The sequence below is a fragment of the Phaenicophaeus curvirostris genome, chromosome 17, assembly GCF_032191515.1.
Source record: "Phaenicophaeus curvirostris isolate KB17595 chromosome 17, BPBGC_Pcur_1.0, whole genome shotgun sequence".
NCBI lineage: Eukaryota > Metazoa > Chordata > Aves > Cuculiformes > Cuculidae > Phaenicophaeus > Phaenicophaeus curvirostris.
Window position 1 is genome coordinate 5,290,639 of NC_091408.1, and position 21,013 is coordinate 5,311,651.

The 21,013-nt window shown below is 53.8% G+C and overlaps 1 protein-coding gene across 4 annotated transcripts in view; it reads right to left on the bottom strand.

The window, feature by feature from the left end:
- The window catches only part of OSBP2 (oxysterol binding protein 2), a 348,826-nt gene that overhangs the window by 299,282 nt on the left and 28,531 nt on the right, over positions 1–21,013 (bottom strand). For 2 of the 4 annotated variants that reach the window (XM_069871029.1, XM_069871031.1), the window contains exons 3-4: positions 19,287–19,343; positions 8,846–9,096 (exon numbers count right to left, since the gene is read on the bottom strand). In XM_069871029.1, coding sequence (XP_069727130.1) covers positions 8,846–9,096; positions 19,287–19,343 — 308 coding nt within the window. Of the gene's footprint in view, positions 1–8,845; positions 9,097–19,286; positions 19,344–20,653; positions 20,858–21,013 lie in introns of those variants that run through there. The other 2 variants (XM_069871032.1, XM_069871030.1) reach the window with 2 other exon arrangements.

Consider the following 21,013-nt stretch of genomic DNA (forward strand, 5'->3'; position numbering starts at 1 on the left):
CCCCAGCGACCCAGCACAGGAGGACGCGGGCACGGCAAGAGCTGCTCCTCCCCGAGGAAGGGCTGGTGGCAAGGGGAGAGCCTAAAGACGGTGCTGGGCTGAGCCTCACAGCATCCCCAAAACCAAGCTGGCATCGCCTAAAAACCAGCAGGGACGGGAGGTAGGGGTCTAATGCAAAATATCTGCCCCTTCCTGCTTCTTTTCTTTCTGTGTTTCTAAATGTTATGTTGGGAGGACCTCCATGTCCAGGTTAAATGGGCACCACAAACGTACAGATGTGGAAAAGGTCCTTAATGCCCCAAGGAGGAGCAGGAAGACACCAGAGCAGAGCAGGCTCCAGCCCACCTATTAGTTACTCACAGCCTGCATGGAAGTCAGGATCACAGCAAGACCCCAGCGCTCATCCACACTGCTCCTAAAGCCACCAAGGATCTCATTCTAGGAGCACCTTGTGCCCTAGCAGTACCTGTCTCCACTGGAGAGTGTGGACTCCTGGACAGGCAAATGTAGATGTCCAAGGCAGAGATGTCCAAGATGGAGATGCCTACACTTGGGTTGGAATCATACCTGGTCTCACAGCTGTGCCTCTGGCTGTTTTTATCGACTTATCCTGTTATTTCGGGCCATTTTGAAGCCTAAACACCACAGACACCAGTGTCCCACCATGAGGCAGGCTCAGTGCTGCTCTACCAATGGAACAACCCATGCTCAGAAAGAGTGAGTCCCAAGGAGGCCACAAAGATGATCCGAGGGCTGGAGCACCCCCCGTACAAGGACAGGCTGACAGCTGGAATTGGGTGGGCTTTGAGGTCCCTTCCAACCCAAACCAGTCTGTGATTCTATGATGACTTCACTCAACGTAGCAGGGACTGCGCTGCACGGTGGCCGGGCTGCCTGCAGCGAGTGCCGTTTCGGACGTGTAATCCGACCACGCAATAAAGAGAGGATTAGTGGGAAATGGTGGCAAATCCACCAGCTCGGCTGTGTTAACAGGCTCTAATCCCAGACCCACGCAGGCTCCCGAGTCCGGAACCATCGCGTACTCAGCACGATAAAAGGAACCTTTCAGCCAACGCTGCCCACGAGTGATGGACTAAAGTGATGACAAGAGCAGTCATGGGAAAGATGCAGGGTCTGGTTCCCAAAGCATCATTTTCCAGCGGAAAAGCAACTGAGGCATTTGCTGAATCGTTCAGCATGACGGCAGCGCTGCCTCTTCCACCCCAAGCCTCACTGAGCAGCACGCAGCAGCTCCATCGGCCATGCCAGAGGGGTTGGCCGCGCACCACAGCGCACAGAGGACATGCTGGGGCCAGAACAGAAGATCACAGAATCATAGACTCTTCAAATCACAGCATCGTTGAAGTTGGAATAGCCCTCTCAGCTCAGCCAGTCCCATCGTCAGCCCAACCCCACCATGCCTACTAAACCATGTCCCCAGGCACCATAGCCACATGCTTTCTGAAGCCCTCCAGGGATGGAGACTCCACCACTGCCCTGGACAGCTTCTGCCAAGGCTTCACCACTCTCTCAGTGAAGACATTTTTCCCAATATCCAATCTAAACCTCCCTTGCATAACTTGAGGCCATTTCCTCTCATCCTACCACTTGCTATTGGGAGACGCCCAGGGAGACCCAAGACCTCCCACTGCAACCTCCTGCTGCAGAGCAGCTGGCCCCACATCGGCCCCTTACAGGGTTTACTGCTCCCCTTGGCAGGTTTCTTCCTTCCTCTTTGCTTGCTCAAACCACCAAAACCCACTGAAAACCATCAAAAGCCACAAAAAAACCCTACCAAACCCCACCATAAATCCATCAAAAACTACCATAAAGCACTAAACCCACTATAAACACCAAAACCCACCAAAAAAACAAAAAACCCCACACATATAAAACCACCAAAATCTACCATAAATCACCAGAAACCCACCAGAAACCACTGCAGCAGCACGAGGACCCTTGCAGGAGCCTCCAAAGCAGAAGAACCAACGCTATGAGAGCAGTCAGTCTCCACTTTCAGCACACAGAGGCCTGATGCCATTTCTGGTGGGCTCAGAGAGCTCGGTCCTTCAAATGGCTCCCACAAAGGAAGATTTAACAAAGCTCTCACTAGCTTCTTCTCTTCTGAACCGCCCGATGGAGCAAATTCCAAGCTGGAAGAGCATCTGTCCCCAACAGCATGGCAGGCGGCTGTGGTGGCAGCGAGCAGCTGGCGTTACCCGTGAGCAGCTCCGACCCTGGGATCTGGAGAAAGCTGCTTCGGTTCGTACCTCGGTTTCCACCTCACACAGTGGCTTTGCCGTTGAAACCACTCAGCTGCAGGAGCTGCTGGTAGCAGCACATTCAGCAGCAGCAACTCCCATCCCAGTGCTCTCCCAGTGCCCTGATTCATAGAATCATCACACAATCACAGAATGGTTTGGGTTGGAAAGGACCTCAAAGCCCATCCAGTTCCAAACCTGCCATGGGCAGGGACACCTCCCACTGGATCAGGTTGCCCCAAGCCCCATCCAACCTGGCCTTGAACACCTCCAGGGATGGGGCAGCCACCACTGCTCTGGGCAACCTGGGTCAGGGCCTCCCCACCCTCACAGCGAAATATTTCTACCTAAATTCTCATCTCGATCTCTCAGGGATTGAGTCCAGGGTGTCCCCCACCACCGTCCACCACTTCCCAGGTGACAGCGAAGCACCTATCAGCAATATTTACCCACCAAGGCAGCTCATCTGTGGCGAAACCCCTCGTACACACCGAGCCCTCCTTGCAGGCTTCTCGTCCAGCGAGGATTAGGGCTGGGTTAGAGATTTAATCCCAAAGCCGGGGGGGTTTCTGGGTCGGTGACACCGTTTTCACTGCGCTGATTAGCACGTGTGTCATTAAGAGCAGTACAGATAATTAACACAGGCTGTGTTACATGCGAGAATGAGCCCCTCGTGCACAGTCACCACTGCCATAGTCACAGGGAAGAGGAATCCTGCCCCGCTGAAGGGTTTTGATCCAGTTTGGGGCATCAAAGCAGCTGCCTGGGGCTGCTGAGGGCAGCTGGGGGCAATCCATGCACTGAGGAAGCAAATCCAAGGGCTGAAGCTGGAGCTTGCTGGCTGCAGAGCCTGCATTAACCCCTGCGGTACAAAAATGGTCAGAGTGGAGAGCTCCTCAGCCCCACTGGCTTTACTGGGCTGAACTGGGAACAGCCCAGCAGGATTCTCTTCTCTCCCTGCTCAGCATCTCTGCCCCAGGTGCGCTGTGCGGGCAGAGAGGAGGTCGGGTTTGTCATCCTGCCTGCGTCAAGGGAGGAAGGGAACACAGCGTCACGGCACAATCACATCAGCACATGGCAAAGCAGGAACAATCCTGCAAAGCACCGAACAATCCCGCAAAGCACCGAACCTACTCCACCACTCAGCGAAGCACAGACACCGGCTCTGAGGAGGGCTTCCCAGCCCCAGTAAACATCAAAACAGCTCCCAGCATGGAGACACTGCTCCTTCTCACCCTGCAGAACCACATAGGATCAGCCCAGTCCTAAGCAGCTCTCATCCCTCACCGATCCCTGAAGGTTTTCATAGAATTATGGAATAGGTTGGGTTATAAGGGACCTCAAAACCCATCCAGTTCCACCCCGAGGGATGGCAGCGCATGTCCACCTGCACCAGCAGCCAGGTCTGCACCAGCAGCATCAACCCAACCACACGCTCGCCCCAACGTCTCAGCCACAGAGAAGACCACGGGGACTCCATTTCCTACCAGCTTTAAGTAGTTTCCAAGCACACAGACACAGATACAATTAACCCATCGCTAAAATAAACCATTAGATGTTACGCACCGGGCTAGAGGCTGCTCTGCTGAACCGCTCAGAACCTGCACTCAACATCCATCCAGTTTAATATGGAAACAGTTTGGGGAGTAGGGATTAATCACAGCAGCACTCCCGGGGGCAGAGCCGGCGCAGCAGCGCAGAGGGGATAGGAGAAGGCAGAGGAATGACTCTGGGAAGCACATCTTGTGCCCAGCAGCTCGCTCCAGCACAGGCACCCAGGAAAGCTCCAAAGAAACCAACTGGGCGACTGAGACCCTCCAGCACGCAGACAAAAACAAAGCCACGGTGCCCACCGGCAAATGCCGTCCCCAGGCAGATGTCACTCAAAGTTTCTAGGAGCCAAGTGTGGCCATAGGGACAGGTCGGCTGTTCCTTGAGCCAATGGCACAAGGCAACCCCATAACTGCTGCTGAGCTAGAGCACAGCCCTGGGGGGCTCCAACAGACAGAAATGCTGCCAGGGCTGGAGGATGCAGCCTCTGGGATGCTACTGGACATCCCTGAGAGGCCAAAATCAACAGCCTGTGGCTGCTGTACATGGGGAGAAGCAGCATGTACAGTTATTGACCTCACTGCTGGCCCAAGCATGGTGTTTCACACGCTTAGATATCCTTCCTGCAGGTTTGGAGCACTGAGGGATGCTATGACATCTTGGGATGCCAGCGCTCCAGAAGGATTTGTTCCCATGGGAAAAAGAAACGTGGGTGGGGAAGCAGTGCCAGCATCCTCGGCACGATGAGCTTGGGTGGCCACCAGCACAGTAGCCTCTCAGAACAGCAGGCATGGAATCCTCGTGGTTCCCAGCACTGCCTGCTCCAAGCCAGCCCACGCAGGGCCTCCTCCCCACCTTTTCTCTCATGCTCAGCACCTCATTCCTAGCACCGCACCCTAGCCACCCCTCATGCCTCTTCACAGGGGCTGCCCAGCCCAGCAGCACCTTCCTCCACCTTTGCTCCTCCTGAACCTCCAGGGAAAACACAAACAAACCCAGAAGCAACGCGCGGCCAAGCCCAGGTCCTGCTGCTCTCCCTGCTAACATCCCTTCAGGAAGCACAAAGCCAGCCAAGAGAAGAGTGCACACTCACACAGCTCAGCCGCCTCCAACCTCCGCTGTACAAACCCCATTCCCATTAAAATCCTATTTCTAGCAACACCCACGGCACCCTGAGCTCTTCCTGACACCCAAACTGGCTTCCTCAGCACGTCCACACGGTTCTCCTGCCTGCTGTCTGCTGCTACATCATGAGCCAGGAGCTCTCCCTGCTCACGGACGACTCTACACAATTCAGCCCAGCACTCTTCACCTCCGTGCCTCTAATTATTGCTTTAATTTGTTGCTGCTTATTTTTACGTACCTCCCACTCCTCCCTCACGACAGATTGCGACTCGCTTTGCCACGTCTTCTCCTCGTCGCTGCTCACAGCCCTGCTGACACGGAGAGGCTGGGTCCAAGCGAGGCTGGACTCTGCCGCGAGTCTCACCCGGCGTGGTGGTGGGTGAGGTTTCCAAGTAGGAAGAGGAGCTTAAATTCAAGCCCTGTAACAGTCAGTCCCTCTGCGTGTCACATCCTCACCTGTAACGCAAAAGGCCAGCACATCCCACTCTGCCTCGGCCCCAATCTCCCTCTGTCATCCCGAGCATCGCTCGCCCAGGGCAGCCCGAGCTGCTTTCTGCTCCCGATCTCCAGAGAAGTCGGAGCACGCAGGGAGGAGGTCACCTTCACAGCGAGGCTCTTTCATTTACATATGTATTTATTTATTTCTACTCGCTTGCTGCTGCTCCCCGTGGCTCCAGGGGCATTTACATAATCGGATCACAGGCAGCTGGATGGAAACTGCCAGCACCGACCCCGAGCATCCAGCCCTTCCCACTCCAGGCTGCAAAGCCTGCCCTATCCCCTGCCCGCTGGACACGGAGCTCTCAGCCTGCAGCGGGACCCAAGCGCAGAGCCAAGGCTGCTCCTGTGAGCCTGACGATGCTCAGGAAGAGGGCAGGGGCAAGCACAGCTCCTGGTGCTTTGTCACAGCTGTAGCCAGCAGCTCACTAGTCCAAACCCCCCTAAACTGCTCAGGGGTGCAACCAAAAAGCAGTGAATGCTGGCACCAGCCCATCGCTGCTGGTGGGACCTCACTGGGGAAAGCCAGCAGGCAGGGGATGTGGAATTTCTCCTGCAAGGAACTACCAGCTCGTGAAGAGCAGCCTGTAATCCCATGGGATGCGTGGCAGCATGGAGGTAAGCAGGAGCAGGGTGTATTCTCACCTTCTGGCAGGAGACAGCCTGGCCTCTGGGCTCCCCAGCAGCAATGTTTTATGGTTCAATACAGAAGATTCTGGGACCTTTGAGCTGCACAGAGCCATTCCCACTATGGGAGACTCCCCGGAGCAGCTCATAGAAGGCATCGCTCCATGTAAAGATAAATCAAGGCACAAAAAGGGATCCGGGCAGGAGAACAGCTTTAAATTGGAGAGGGGAAGATTTGGACTAAAGATTAGGAAGAAATTCTTCACAAGGAGGATGGGGGGGGCCTGGCCTCACTGGTTGCACAGTGAAGCAGTGTCTGCTCCATCCCTGGAGGTGTCTCAGGCCAGGCTGGATGGGGCTTTAGGCAACTTGATCCAGCGGGAGGTGTCCCTGCCCATGGCAGGGGTGTAGAACTAGGCAGACTTTAAGATCCCTTCAGACCCAAACCATTCTATTATTCCATGATTCTATCCTCGCCTCCTTCCAGGAGACAGCTTGGGCCCCCCGGGCTTCCCAGCAGCGATGTCTTACGGTTCAATACAGAAGATTCTTGGACCTTTGAGCGGCACAGAGCCACCCCCACTACGGGAGACTCCCTGGAGCAGCTCACAGAAGGCATCACTCTATGCAAAGATAAATCAAGGCACAAAAAGGGATCTGTGCAGAAGGTGATGGCACAGCTGAAGCACTAGCCCACCAGGATGGGGGGTTAGGTTGCTGTCCCTTCCTTCCCAGCCCCAACAACTCTGCTCTCCCCTCCTGCCTTTCTAATCCATCCCCTGCAAACCACCGCTGCCTTGTAGGGGTTAGAGTCCCCTGCCCACAGCTCCGCCACCTCCACCCAAAACAACAGGCTCGGAGAGCCACAGCCACTGCCCCAGAGCTGCTTCTTCATTCCCATCCCACTTCCACATGACAACCTTTCCCCTTCAGATATCTTGAGATGCTCGGCCGCAGCCCAGTACAAAAGGATGCTGTTCACAACAGACTCTGATATCCACCCAAACACACATGCCCTGCTCGCTCCCCAGCCCCTCTCACCCTCTCGGTGCTTTGGACAAACCATGTTTCTCCCAGTTTTTCCCTGCACACCAATTTTTGAGCCGTTTCCCACCATCCAGGCAGCCTTTATCACATCGCAGTCCCCACAACCTGCTCCTCTCTGGACTGCACGCAGCAAACATTGCTCTGCTCAGCCCTCCCCAAAGGGCTGCTGGAGAAACCCTCTTCCCCGGTGATCGCCAGCCTGCATCCCTCTGCCAGCCTACAGCAAACCCTCTGCCGTTACCTCACGCCAACTCATAACAAGCTTCCAGCCCTGCTCCAAGAACTCCCACCAATTCTCCATGCGGAGAGTGCTGCACAGGCACCCCCCGAAAGCTGCTCTTAGATGCCAGACACCATCTCAGGAGCCTGTTCCCCACCAGGGCTGCAGAATCTTGAGAACAGGGATGGGAGGATGCTCCCAAAAGCCCTCCGGTTCTCCAAGTGCCCTCAAACTCCCCAGTGCCCTCCGGTTCTGCAAATGCCCTCCAGATCCCCAGTGCACTCTGGGTCTCCCAGTGCCCTCCGGCTCCCCCAGTGCTCTACAGCTTTCCCAGTGCCCTCCAGCTCCCACTCTTGATTATTATTAGTTTGTAAAAGCTCACGTAAACCCACACCCTCCTTCCTTTAGCTGAGGGCTGGCTCAGCACGGCGACAGCACTGCTCCATTCACAATTCCCCAAGCTCTGCCCTCATACATTATTCCAGGCTTTTGCGTTGGCTTTTTTTTTTTTCTTTAAATATTTTATTCAGTTTTACTGGGCTCCATGCCCAGAGCTTCCAGGGAAAACCAGGCTCCCAGGAAGAGCTGTGCGCTGCGATAGAGGCAGATCCACACCCCAAACAGAAGCTGTCCAAGACATCATCGGAAAGCACTGTCATGCTGACAGGGCAGGGCCAGCATGCACTCCGTGAACTCCAGCCAGCCAGGATGGGGGAGCGCAGACAGCAGGAGACCAAGCCCAGAGCCCAAGGGGGTTAAATCCCCCAGCAGAAGGCAGCTCCCAGACCTTAAAAGGGTTAAATCCCCTGCAGGAGGCAGCTCCTGCACCCTGAGGGGGTTAAATCCCCTCCATATAAAAGCAGGACAGCTTTTTGGAAGTCACTGAGGATGCAGAGACTCAGGTGTGAGTCTGGATCTGCAGTAGGGAACAGCCCAGGAACAGCCAGGCACTCACAGAACCACACACAGAATCACAGAATAAGCAGGTTGGAAGAGACCCACCGGATCATCGAGTCCAACCGTTCCCATCAAACACTAAACCATATCCCTCAGCACCTCGTCCACCCGTGCCTTAAACACCTCCAGGGAAGGTGACTCAACCACCTCCCTGGGCAGCCTGTTCCAGTGCCCAATGACCCTTTCTGTAAAGAATTTTTTCCTAACGTCTAGCCTAAACCTCCCCTGGCGGAGCTTGAGGCCATTCCCTCTTGTCCTGTCCCCTGTCCCCCTCCTGGAACAGCTGAAAGCCCCTTTGCATCCTAAACTTCTGCCTTACCCAGCTTTACATCCAGAATATCCTATTCTGGAGCAGCCAGAAAGCACATTGAGAGGACGCAGCATCTTGGTTACACACACCCATGCCCGCTCTTCCCAACTTCCCATCCCTTCCCCACGGAGCGGAGCTGGAGCTCCTGGCTGTGCCCAAGAGAAAACCCAGTGCCCAGGCAGAAACTGGGGCCATGCCGGAGAAACAGGAGGAGAAAAACAGCTTCTCTCTCTGCCTGGCAGCACTTACATTGATCATAGCATTGGAGGTGATGCGGAAGAGCGTGGCTCGTTCGTTGACCGCCTTGATCTTCTCGCCGCTCTCGGCCGGCAGCTTGAGGTTCTCCAGCTCGCTGAGCGAGCGCTGCAGGGCAGCCCCGTGCTTGGCGATCAAGTCATTGCAAGTGCTCAGATCCTCCAGCTTACTCGAGAGGGTTTTCAGCGTGCCGTGCAGCTCGCTCTTGTCTGACTGCGAGGCGGGCTCCTCATCACCCGAGTCATCTGCAAAGGGAGGGATGGAATAAAAACAGTTTCCATGGTTACCCCCGGACCGTACTAACCTGGCAGCAGGGACCTCCTGCCTCCTCCCAGGAGCTGGGGGTCACAGCCACTGCACCCCCAGAGTGGAGTGAGGTGCAGAGAGTGATGCGGGATGCACACGCAGCCCTGAGGAGGTTCCATCCCTGGGATCTAGTCTGGGGCATCCCACACTGTGCAATGCAGGTGGCGTAGGATGGTCTGGGGGCACCATTAGGGAAGGGCCACGTGCCAAACCTCCCGTGCCTCCTCCTGCCCAAACAAATAGAGTCACACGCAGCTACGGAGCCGGGCACGGCATCAATGCATCCTGCCCTAGAAGCAAACCTCACAGGGGCTCCACAAGTGCTGTTTCGAGCAGGATAAGCTCTTCCACCAGAGGAAAAGGGCATAAAGACAAGCAGAGAGTGACAACCTCTACCCAACACCACCACCACGCCTTCAGGAGGGCAGGAAACTCCACAATCAGCACCTCGGGTACAGCAGGAGAGGTTATTCCTGCAACTCCACAACACTTGGGTAACTTGGAACCAGAAAATCAACCCAAAACTGGCCTTGAACCCCTCCAGGGATGGGGCAGCCACCACTGCTCTGGGCAATCTGGGCCAGGGCCTCCCCACCCTCACAGCAAAACATTTCTGCCTAATATCTCATCTCTATCTCTCCTCTTGCAGCTCAAAACCGCTCCTCCTCATCCTGTCTGCACACTCCTTGATCCAGAGCCCCTCCTCAGCTTTCCTGGAGCCCCTTTCAGTGCTGGAAGCTGCTTTAAGGTCTCCCCACAGTCTTGTCTTCTCCAAGCTGAACAAGTCGAACTCTCAGCCTGTCCTCATACGGGAGGTGCTCCAGCTTTCAGCTTCAGACCATTTTCCCTCATGCAGACAGCAGTCACCTTTCCACAGCATCTGACCATCAGATCACTAATGAGTCCAGTCTTTAATGGCCAATTTATAGCACATCGTAGTGTTTTATGAACCCATCAGAAGCCTAAGTTTTCATTGCAGACACCGGCCAGGCAGCTACCACCGCTAATTATGTCTGAACCCCACCGTTCCCTCTCTAGGACTCAACAAATGAAACAAATTTGGGGTTTTTCAACATGTAGCCATCAGTAAAACTTCCCAAAGAGAATTTTATGCATTTAGAACAACTGCACAAACTGGGCCAAGCAGGAGGGAGTATCTCTGCAGAGTTTAACCCCCAATCCCTCCTCCTCTCAGACCACAGCCCAGGAGGTTTTGCCCATCATTAAAACACAGGGACCGCTCCATCGTTTGCCAGGGCGTTATTCCCTGCCCATTTGCCAGGGCTGAGGTAACAAACCCTGTACGTTCAGCTCAAGGCAGGAACGCAGCGTGTCCCATTTTCTTATCGCTGCGTGGAATTACATAAACGGCTGAAAGCCCAGGAAAAAGTGGGAAGGCATCCAGGTCACACCAGGACGCTGCTAGTTTGAGGCTAAGGTAGCTGAGCACCCCTCACCAGGTCCCTGCCTGTCCCAACACTGCTCTCCTCACCCTGCCAGTAGGACAAGCAGCAAGGTCCCACCTTCCTCCTCCTCCTGCCTGAACAAACAGAAGGAGGGCTGTGAGCCCCCGTCCTGAGCCTGCAGACCTCTACAGCTCCAGGAAAGGAGGTTGGAGTGAGGTGGGTGCTGGGCTCTTCTCCAAGGAACACAGGATAGGACAAGAGGAAACAGCCTGAAGTTGCACCAGGGGAGGTTCAGATTAGATAATGAGGAAGATTCCTTCACTGACAGAGTGGTGAAGCCCTGACAGAGGCTGCCTGGGGCAGTGGTGGAGTCTCCGTCCCTGGAGGGGTGCAAAAAGCATGTGCCTGTGGCACCTGGGGACATAGTTTAGCAGGCACAGTGGGGTTGGACTGATGGTTGGACTAGACGACCTTAGAGGGCTTTTCCAACCTTAATGATTCTGTGATTCTACAGGGTTTTGATGCACCCATGGGGTGCAGGGGATGGAAACTTCCTCACCTCCCTCCATCCCTGGCAAGGACACCCCACAGCCAGCACTGCCTCTGCTTCCCAGTGCCCAGGAAACGGGGACCTGGACCAAGCTACATGTCTGTGACGCATAGTGAAATAAAAACATCTCTATCAAGATAATTTGCTGTAATTATCGCAAATTGAAGCACGGAGGAAGGGAACACAGCGTCACGGCACAATCACATCAGCACACGGCAAAGCAGGAACAGTCACGCAAAGCACCAAACCCACCCCACTGCCATCCTGCCCAGCGAAGCACCGACACCGGCTCTGAGGAGGAGTTCCCAGCCCCAGTAAACACCAGTGCAGAGCTGCCAGCAGGATGCTGCTCCCCAGCCCAGGGAAGGGACCCATGAGGACCAGGATTGTCCTTCCCCTTTCTCCTGGAGGCCTGAGGGGAAGCTGAACAAAGCCAAAACAAGCAGAAACTCACATTCACCTCTTTCCTCACACACCCAGCAGCCTCTCTGCTCTGCACCAGTTGTTTGTCAGTAAGAGCAGACCTTATCTGAGCGGAGAAACCCTGCTTCCACACCACATCCACCCAGCTGGTTTCTTGATGCCACCAGGACAAGCACCACAATGGGATCATTCTCCACTTGTCCCCATGGCATGGCTGGGAAGAGAGAGGGCTGTCCAGGGTCCAGACCCCTCCTCCTTTTCCCGTTGAGTGAAGATGGTTCCAAGGAAGCCACTTTGCTGCAGCAGCAGCACAAGACTCACCAGCTCTGACAGTTACTGCTGTGGTTCCACTGGAGAAGAGCAGAGAAGCAGCAACATTTATTCCTGTTGCTGAAGATGAAGGATTCACTCATCCAGAAAGGTGAAACAGCCGTGAGCCGGTACCGGCCTGGAGGTCTGTGCTTGGAGAATGGCCAAGCACCACAGCACTGGGGATCCTTCCTTTAACTGAGCCTTTGTAGCAACCCAGCCAGGAATACAAACTGGATTTTGCTTTGCCAAGGCTGCTGAAACACTCTAGGGGTCAGGAAACACCCACAGGGAGACAGAATCTGCCCAAGGCTCCTCACTCGAGGACAAAGACCACAAGCAATTTGCAGAAGCAAACCCGCAACTGGCTCAGCAAAGTCCTGGGACTCCAACAGTCAACACATCAGGGTTTCCTACAGGCAGCGACTAAAGATCATGCATCCTCTTGGAAGCTGGAGAGATATTACTAAATGCTTGGGAGCTAGAGAGGGGGTAACTCTCAATGATTTGTTGCCCAGAGAAGTCGTGGCTGCCTCATCCTTCAAGGTGTTCAAGGCCAGGTTGGATGGGGCTTGGAGCAACCTGATCCAGTGGGAGGTGTCCCTGCCCATGGCAGGGGTTTGGAGCTGGATGGGCTTTAATGTCCCTTCCAACCACAACCATTCCATGGTTCTCTGATCCCAGCAGCAAGCCCAGCGTAGTCGTTACAAAGCTTGGCTGCAGGAGGTTGGGGGAGGATGGAGTCAAATCCTCGATGGTCCCCATGTGGGCATGGGAAAGTTTCCAGGTACATCGAATTTGGAAAGGGCAGAAAATCTTGAGCATGCTATGAAAGCCGGAATGCTGGGCTGACTCATCCCAGGCACAGGAACAGGAAGAAGCTGGCAATTTTTTCTCAAATCGTTCCTGCCATCCTTTCATGTTTATTTTCCTGGGCGTCTTTGTTCACTGTAGTTGAGTGCCTTGAATTCTGCCGAGTTCTGCCTTGCGCTATGAACTTGCTGTGTGCGGCAGAACAGGGTGAGCCGAGGTGAGACTCACAAGCTGGGGCTGCGCTGCTGCCGGAGGGCTCCAGGGCCCCCACATCCCAGCTAGGGAGGATCTTTCAACACCTCCATGGATGGGGCAGCCACCACTTCTCTGGGCAACCTTGGCCAGGACCTCCCCATTCTCACAGCAAAACATTTCTTCCTAAAATCTCACCTCCATCGCCCCTCTTTCAGCTCAAAACCACTCCTCCTTGTCATAGAATCATTGAATCACCAGGTTGGAAATGACCCATCAGATCATCGAGTCCAACCACTCCTATCAAACATTAAACAACGTCCCTCAGCAACTCGTCCACCCGTGCCTTAACCCCCTCCAGGGAAGGTGACTCAATCCCCTCCCTGGGCAGCCTCTGCCAGTGCCCGATGACCCTTTCTGTGAAAAATTTTTCCCTAATGTCCAGCCTAAACCTCCCCTGGTGGAGCTTGAGGCCATTCCCTCTAATCCTGTCCCCTGTCACTTGGGAGAAGAGCCCAGCTCCCTCCTCTCCACAACCTCCTCTCAGGTAGTTGGAGAGAGCAATGAGGTCTCCCCTCAGCCTCCTCTTCTCCAGGCTAAACACCCCCAGCTCTCTCAGCCGCTCCTCTTGTTCTCCTGCCCCCTCACCAGCTTCGTTGCTCTTCTCTGGACTCGCTCCAGAGCCTCAACATCCTTCTTGTGGGGAGGGGCCCAGAACTGAACACAGGATTCGAGGAGAGGTCTCACCAGTGCTGAGTACAGAGGGAGAAGAACCTCCCTGGACCTGCTGGTCACACCGTTTCTGATCCAAGCCAAGATGCCATTGGCCTTCTTGGCCACCTGGGCCACTGCTGGCTCACGTTCAGTCACTGTCAACCAACACCCCCAGGTCCTTCTCCTCCAGGCTGCTTTCCAGCCAGACTTCTCCTAGTCTGTAGCACTGCATAGGATTGCTGTCCTATCCCTGCACTCCCTGATCAAGGGAGTCTTTCCTGCAGGCAAAGACGCAATGCCTGCCAGGAGCCTGGGCTGGGGGTGACCCCAAGGTGGAAGGTTTGGGCTCAGCCCAGGTGCAAGGCTGGGAGCACAACCCAAGCCCTGGGCATGGTTTTTCTCCTCTACCCGGGACATCGGGTAGCGCTGCTGTCACACGCCAGCACGGCAGAGCGGGCTTGGCCCCCGGCACCACTGTGACCCACATTGCAGCCGCCGCAGGCTGCACAGCGCTCGCTCCCTCCCACACGAGGAAAGCTTAACAAACGCAGTTACTGGTTTACGATCCACATTCCTCACTGCTCTCGATGCACGCAGGGAAAATCCACAACCAAGGGTTCAATGAGGGGACACGCAGCACCCTAAGAGCAGCTTTTACTGAATCCTGTCTCTGGGAACAGACACAGCTCATTTCTGGGGGTATATGCACCCCAAACACACAAACCCCTGCAAGCCCAGCCCTCTTATTCCCCATCTCATGGTTTGTTTTGACTCTGGAAGCAACGCCAAGGCAATCTGTTGTGATGTGTATTTGTAGGGCACTGGCATGGAGCAGTTGCTATAGGAACAGCCTCACCGTAAGCTGGAAGGATTATTTTGGGAGCTGTGATGCTATTTAATCTCAGTAAAATGGATCAGCAGCTCGTGGCCGTAAGCCTCTTCGGGCTTGTTTCACAGCCCGGAGAGCAACATAAAACCTCAGTGCCTGGAGCGGCATCGCACGAGGAGGCCATGAAGGCAGAACCTCCCCGAAAACTTCCCTCAGCTAAACATTTCCCAGTGCTTGCAGTTTCTCCAGAGCTGGTGGAAAAGCTGCTGGCTGGAGGCACAAGGAAGGCTCTCCCCCATGCCAGCGATAGCACTGCAGCTCGTGGGCAAAGGCAGTGACCACATGCCTGCTTAGAGGCACCAACCCTGCTGCGGTGATCCCAGACAAAACTCCACGTCCTCACTCCTCACAGGTGTTCCCACAAGTAAAGACACCCACTCCCACCTCCTCTCTACTCACCCCCTCGTCACTCAGCTTCTCTGCTGACACCAGGGCTTTGATTCAGAAGCGCCGTCCCCATTTGGATTATCCGGATGGCAACGCTGCTCACCCGTCACTTCCCAACCAGAGCAATTTTCACGTTGGCTCAAGAAGACGCATCTGCTTTCATCACTTTTAATCGCTATGAATATTAAATGGCACCGGGGATCTATATTTAATAACCATGCCTAACTGCCAGAAGAGAGATGGATTTGTCCCAGCATCCACAGATGCAGGCGCAGGCGGGACTTTTGTGGTTATAAAGAATTAAGCTGGAAATTAATCACCAAAATAGCACAGAAATAATCATTCATAAACGATTCGGAATCAGGGTGAGCACTCAGCAATCGGCATCGACCTGGCAGGGCTCTTCCTTCTCCTTGCTAATGCCAACAGAAAGCTGTTTGAGCCTAAAAATAGGAAACAGCGGCTGCTGGGGACAAGCTGGGACATTTCTGAAGTCACAGGCAGTAGGAGCAGGTGGGGGGTGCTCCACAGGACACATCCAGAGCTCAAGGACCACTGTTCCTCACAAAATATCCCATCAGATGTGCCTGAAATACATAAGTACTGCAGAGAGAATGAGTCTTGCAGAAATTTAAGCCTAAGGATTTGAGTGATGTGATCCATAGTGGCCAAGAGCCAAGCAAAGGTGGGATGCAACCCCTCCCAAGGTGCCTTCAAGATCAAGATTACTCCAGGACTCTATGCCAATGGCAGCTTTGTCACTGATGGCCACTGCTTTTGGGTACCAATCAATATGACACTAACTTGTAATAACATAGGATATTCAACACAAACGTGGTTAAAATTAACTGGTAAAGGAAATGGGGTACAAAGGATTGAGATGAGATTTTAGGAAGAAATTTTTTGCTGTGAGGGTGAGGTAGTCCTGGCACACGTTGCCCAGAGCAGTGGTGGCTGCCCCACCCCTGGAGATGTTCGAGGCCAGGCTGGATGAGGCTTGGAGCAACCTGATCCAGTGGGAGGTGTCCCTGACCACAGCAAGGGATGGAACTGGATGGGCTTTGAGGTCTCTCCCAACCCAAACCATCCCAGAATTCCATGAAGATTTTTGGAGCCTTTGCCTGGACAACACAGAAGCCTCTTTCTACCAGCCCATGCTGAAACAACAAAGACAAACAACTTCTTCTGCTTTGAATTAAGAGATATGACCACTATCTCTTTGTTTCTATAACTGAGATTCTCCCAAGATGTTGGTGCAGCTGGAGCCAAGCCAGAGGAGCAGAGATTGCTTTCAAGGATGCTTTAACATGGCCTTACAGCACCCACATTTCTGGGTTTTCCTCAAACCCAGGAATCCGACTCCGGGGATAAGTTTTGCCCCTGCTTTCTGTTATCTGCTTCCCTTCCTGTGAAAAAGAAAGGAGGGTTGGAACTGGATGGGCTCTAAGGTCCCTTCTGACTCAAACCATCAGATGATTCTATGAAATCCATATTCAAATACCATCCTGAATGGGGAGTTGACACACCAGTCCACTTACGGACACGAAGGACTTTGTGTTTCTTGAAAGAAAAGCCCTGGGAAAGCACACGCTATTTTCACTTCAATGCCTGCAGCATCCCCCGTTCAACTATTGAATGTTTTATCGCTACAATTAGAGAATGATGATGTTCCTGATCAATAAACCCCAGCAGCAAACGCTGCGCTTGATCTAGATCACAGCCAGCCTCACCTTCCAGCCCATACGGGACTTTTTGGTCACTCCATTGCCTAAACAGCTCCAATAAGCTGATAAACGAGGCTGCAAAGATGTAGGATGCGTTTGAAAGAGGGGAAATTGAGATGAAATCTTAGGAAGAAATGTTTTGCTGCTCCTGCTGGCCACACCATGGCTGATTCAAGCCAGGATGCTGCTGTCCTCTTCTTTCACAAGCTTCTCAAAACTCTCAACAGAAGCCAGGAGGACTTTGCAAGGAGATTTCAATTTGTTGGCTTTTGTTTCCCCTCTGTCCTTTGACCACAATGTTCTGCTCTCCATTTCCACTGGAATAGGAGGTTTGGCAGCCACCAGGAGAACTGCAAAGCCAGACCTCCAACTGGCTACACCGAGTCCCAGGGCACAAAGAGCAGAGCTGGCAGGGAATGAAGAGGAGATAAAAGGAGCCCAGATGAGGCTTTGGCAAAAACACTGGAGAGCCAAAGTTATCCCTGCAGGATACGGCCAAGTGTCCCCTCCAGTCCGAACAGTTTGAATAGCAATGAAACAATTGGTACTGAAGGTGTGATTAGAGGGAAATAACCACTCATTAATGATAATTGTGGGCTGACGCTGCACATCTCATCAGAAAAGGCCTGATAAAAATAGAAGTTTTTTCATCCTAGAGCTGGGAACTGCAAGGACACATGAGCCACCAGCCTCCCCACACCAGCGCGGGGTGCCCCACACTGTCACACAGACACATGCTGCGCTGGTGCAGAGCTCGCCATGGACTGAGCCCCTTCATCAGGCCCTCCACTTCCCAGGGCATCCCTGATGGCTCCAAAGTCACACCAGGCTCCTGGAAGAAGCCTGAGGAGAACTTGGGGTTTGGTCCAAGCAGCACACGCAGAGACAACTGCCTGCCTGTTTGTCAGAGCTGCTGCAGCAGCAGAAGGGTTTCTGCCACCCAGGATCCTGTAATGCTCCTGCCTCCACTTCCCCAGGGATTCCAACTGCAGAGACAGTCCCTCCTACAGTCATGGAATCATGGAATGGTCTGCATTGGAAGGGACTTCAAAGCCCATCCACTTCCAACCTCCTGCCATGGGCAGGGACACCTCCCACAGCATCAGGCTGCTCTAAGCCCCATCCAGCCTGGCCTTGAACACCTGGAAGGATGACGCAGTCACCACTTCTCTGAGCAACCTGGGCCAGGGTCTCCCCACCCTCACAGGAAATAATTTCTTCCTAAGATCTCATCTCAGCCTCCCCATTTCAGCTGAAAACAGTTCCCCTCATCCTATCCCTGCACTCTCATTTTGGAGGTAATGAGTTCTCTCAGAGAAGAAACTCACAAGGTCACCAGTGAGGACATGGGGTGACCCTTCTTCTCCCACAGACAGCAAGACTGGTGCTCTGGCACGCACCTACTGAAAACCATCGGAGCCTCAGATGTGTGTGTCACCAAAAGTGCATTTTTAATGCTACTTAACCATTTCCCAGCCTCCAGTCCATCTACGATTTGAGCAGTGCAGGGAGGGAAGCACACTATGGGCTGGCTTCTCTTCCCGAAATCCACCAGGGAAGGGAGGCTGCGCTGCTGGTGGCACAGCCGAGACTCAGGAACTGGTGTTCAAGATGTGCACCAGTACACAAACTCCCATCCTTCCGAGGGTAACGTACCCGTGGTGTAACTAGGACTGCAGCCCAGCCTGCCCCAGGCATCCACAACCTTGCGGGAACCGGTGGAAGATGCACAAAGGATGCTCCTCCATTCCTATCAGTTCCCTCCCTCCTTGCTACCCTCAGTGACAAGAGCAAGATGACAAGGGACCGTGTTCCCAAGGAGGAGAGCAGCGACACAAACGGAGCAGGGAAGGGACTGCAAGGCTGCAATAGTATAATCCGTGTCAGAACCATCCCACATGCCCTCCCGCTAATGATCACCCTGATGTGCATTTAAATCCACCCTGGCTCAGCTTACTCGCACATAAGCGGATCAGGGAGGGTGTAAGTTACCTGTCTTCTCCTCCAGTTCCCCACAGGCCAGGACAAGCCAGAGGGAAGTGCAGGATGCTGCAGGACCTGAAATCTCCCAGCCCTTTGCTCCACTGCCAAGCGTGTAACTGCGTGCACCAGCATGAGAAGGGTGAGAGCAGGGCACACAGCCCCAGAAAGTGTCAACTTCCACCCCTTCCCAGCGCTTCTGCCTGTGGATTTATTATAGAATCATGGATTGGGTTGGAAGGGATCTCAAAGCCCAGCCACTCCCAGCCCCATTGCCATAGGCAGGGACACCTCCCACTGCATCAGGTTGCTCAAAGCCCCATCCAACCTGCCCTTGAACATCTCAAAGGACAAGGCAGCCACCACTTCTCTGGGCAACCTGGGTCAGGGCCTCCCCACCTTCATCATGAAGAATTTCTTCCTTATGTCTAGTTCAAATCTTTCCCCTCTTGATTTAAAGCCATTCCATGCCCTTGTAAAAAGCCCCTCCCCAGCTTTCCTTTAGCCCCGTTCAGTGCTGGAAGCTGCTCTAAGGTCTCCCCACAGCCTTCTCTTCTCCAGTCTGAACAACCCCAACTCTCTCAGCCTGTCCTCATAGCAGAGGTGCTCCAGCCCTCCGATAATCTTCGTGGCCTCCTCTGGACCTGCTCCAACAGATCCATGTGCTTATGCTGGGGATTTACATCTAACTCCTGCCACACTCGCACGAAGGCCAAGCCCCGGAGCACACATTCCCACTAACCTCCTCCCGAGCACCGGGCGGCTCCAGGGGACAGGACACGCTGGGCAAGGGTCTGAACTGGAAGGAAAGACAAAGCTCCAGTCAGTGCCTTTGTAGGGAAGGTTTACACATTGCAGGGAAGATTCTTCCAACAGAGCAAGGGAGAAGCTTCAGTAAAACACAGGATTTCACCTAAAAGTGAGAGACTTTAAGCGAGGCACAGAGCAAACCCACACCAAGACAAGCAAACACATCAGGGGTGTGGCACCGGGGGCTCCACTGTGGGCTGGAAGCCTTGGACACGCGTGGTGAGAGATACAACCTCAAATTAACTGGATGCACCTTTACAAACTAAGAACTGCTAACCAGGCTTCTGTAATTACCAGTAATCTCACATAGGGCAAAGCAGGATGAATGCCTGCACAACCAAATGTACATTGGACTGGACTATAAGGTCATTGATGAAGAGCTGCGGTTCATCAGCACCGTTGGAGCCTTCTGAATTCACCACAAACACCAAAGCCGCAGAGGCTGCACCCGACTCTGCCCAGCTTGCTGCTAAGCCAACAGCACTGTCCTGGTCCAACACTCACTCAGTTGCCTAAGGGGACACCTTTCCTGTCTCCTTTTCCATCTTTCCTTCCACTTGCTGGGCAGCAGGACCTCCCAAACGCCCCAGGGAGGCAACAAAGCACTGTTCACTGCGAGGAGGCAAAGGAGAAATCACTGAGGGGCCAACAGCCCCTTTTCTACAAATGCAAAGGTGATTGAATCAGTCCCACTCAGTGACAAATCCACCTATCTCAGCCAGGGCTGCATCAGACATTCGTCAAAGTTAAAGCACTGAGTGGTTTGGAAGGAACCACAAAGCCCATCCAGTTCCACCCCGCTGCCACAGGCTTCTTCTTAATATTAAAAGTGCACATAAAGAACAAACTGTCACAAAATTTAACATTCTTAGCAGCAGAAGTTCATCAACCTGAACCACAGGAGATCTACTATTATTTAAACATCTGAAGCAGGAGGAAGAGCACGCGCCGCACACTTTATAAACCTCAAATAAAACGGCGTAAGGATGCAGCACGTGATGCCTAAAGCCCCAGCTGCAGGCAAGACACCATGTGCCACAAAATGCCACGGAAAGACCCGCACGGTGTATTTTCTGTATTTCTCTGTCTCCCAGCACTCCTGCATGGGGTTAACCACCCCCCTTCCATCCCGGGAAGGCACCTCACTGGCTGGAGCAGCCCCTCCATTGCTCCCCAGGGCATCTGCACGATGGGGAAACCATGCGGGCTACCAAGGGAGAGCACACGCTGGATTGGATCCAGCCGGCAGCGATGGCAAGAGGAGGGGGACCTCTGCGAGGACACCAGGAAGGCACTAACCCTTGTGGAATTTATTCAGACAGCCGGCGTTGCAGAAGGAACGGATGGATCCCTTCTCCCAGCAGCCCCTACCCTTCATCCCCACAGCGGGCTCGCTCTTGCAGAGGCTACATGGCCGTGAGCTTTAGGATGGAGGAAAAAGAAAGAAAAAAAAAGAAAGAAAGAGAAACGAAAATGTCCTTATTGAGCAGCGGCCGCATCGCTGCCCTCCCAGCTCCACATCTTACAGCACAAATCCTCGGCACATGCTGCGAGCAGAGCACTACGGCAGGAACCATCAAACCACCCTCTTACCAGCATGCACCACGGAGCAACCCTTAACTCCATCTCTGCCAGAAACAGGCACTGTCCAGCCAAAAA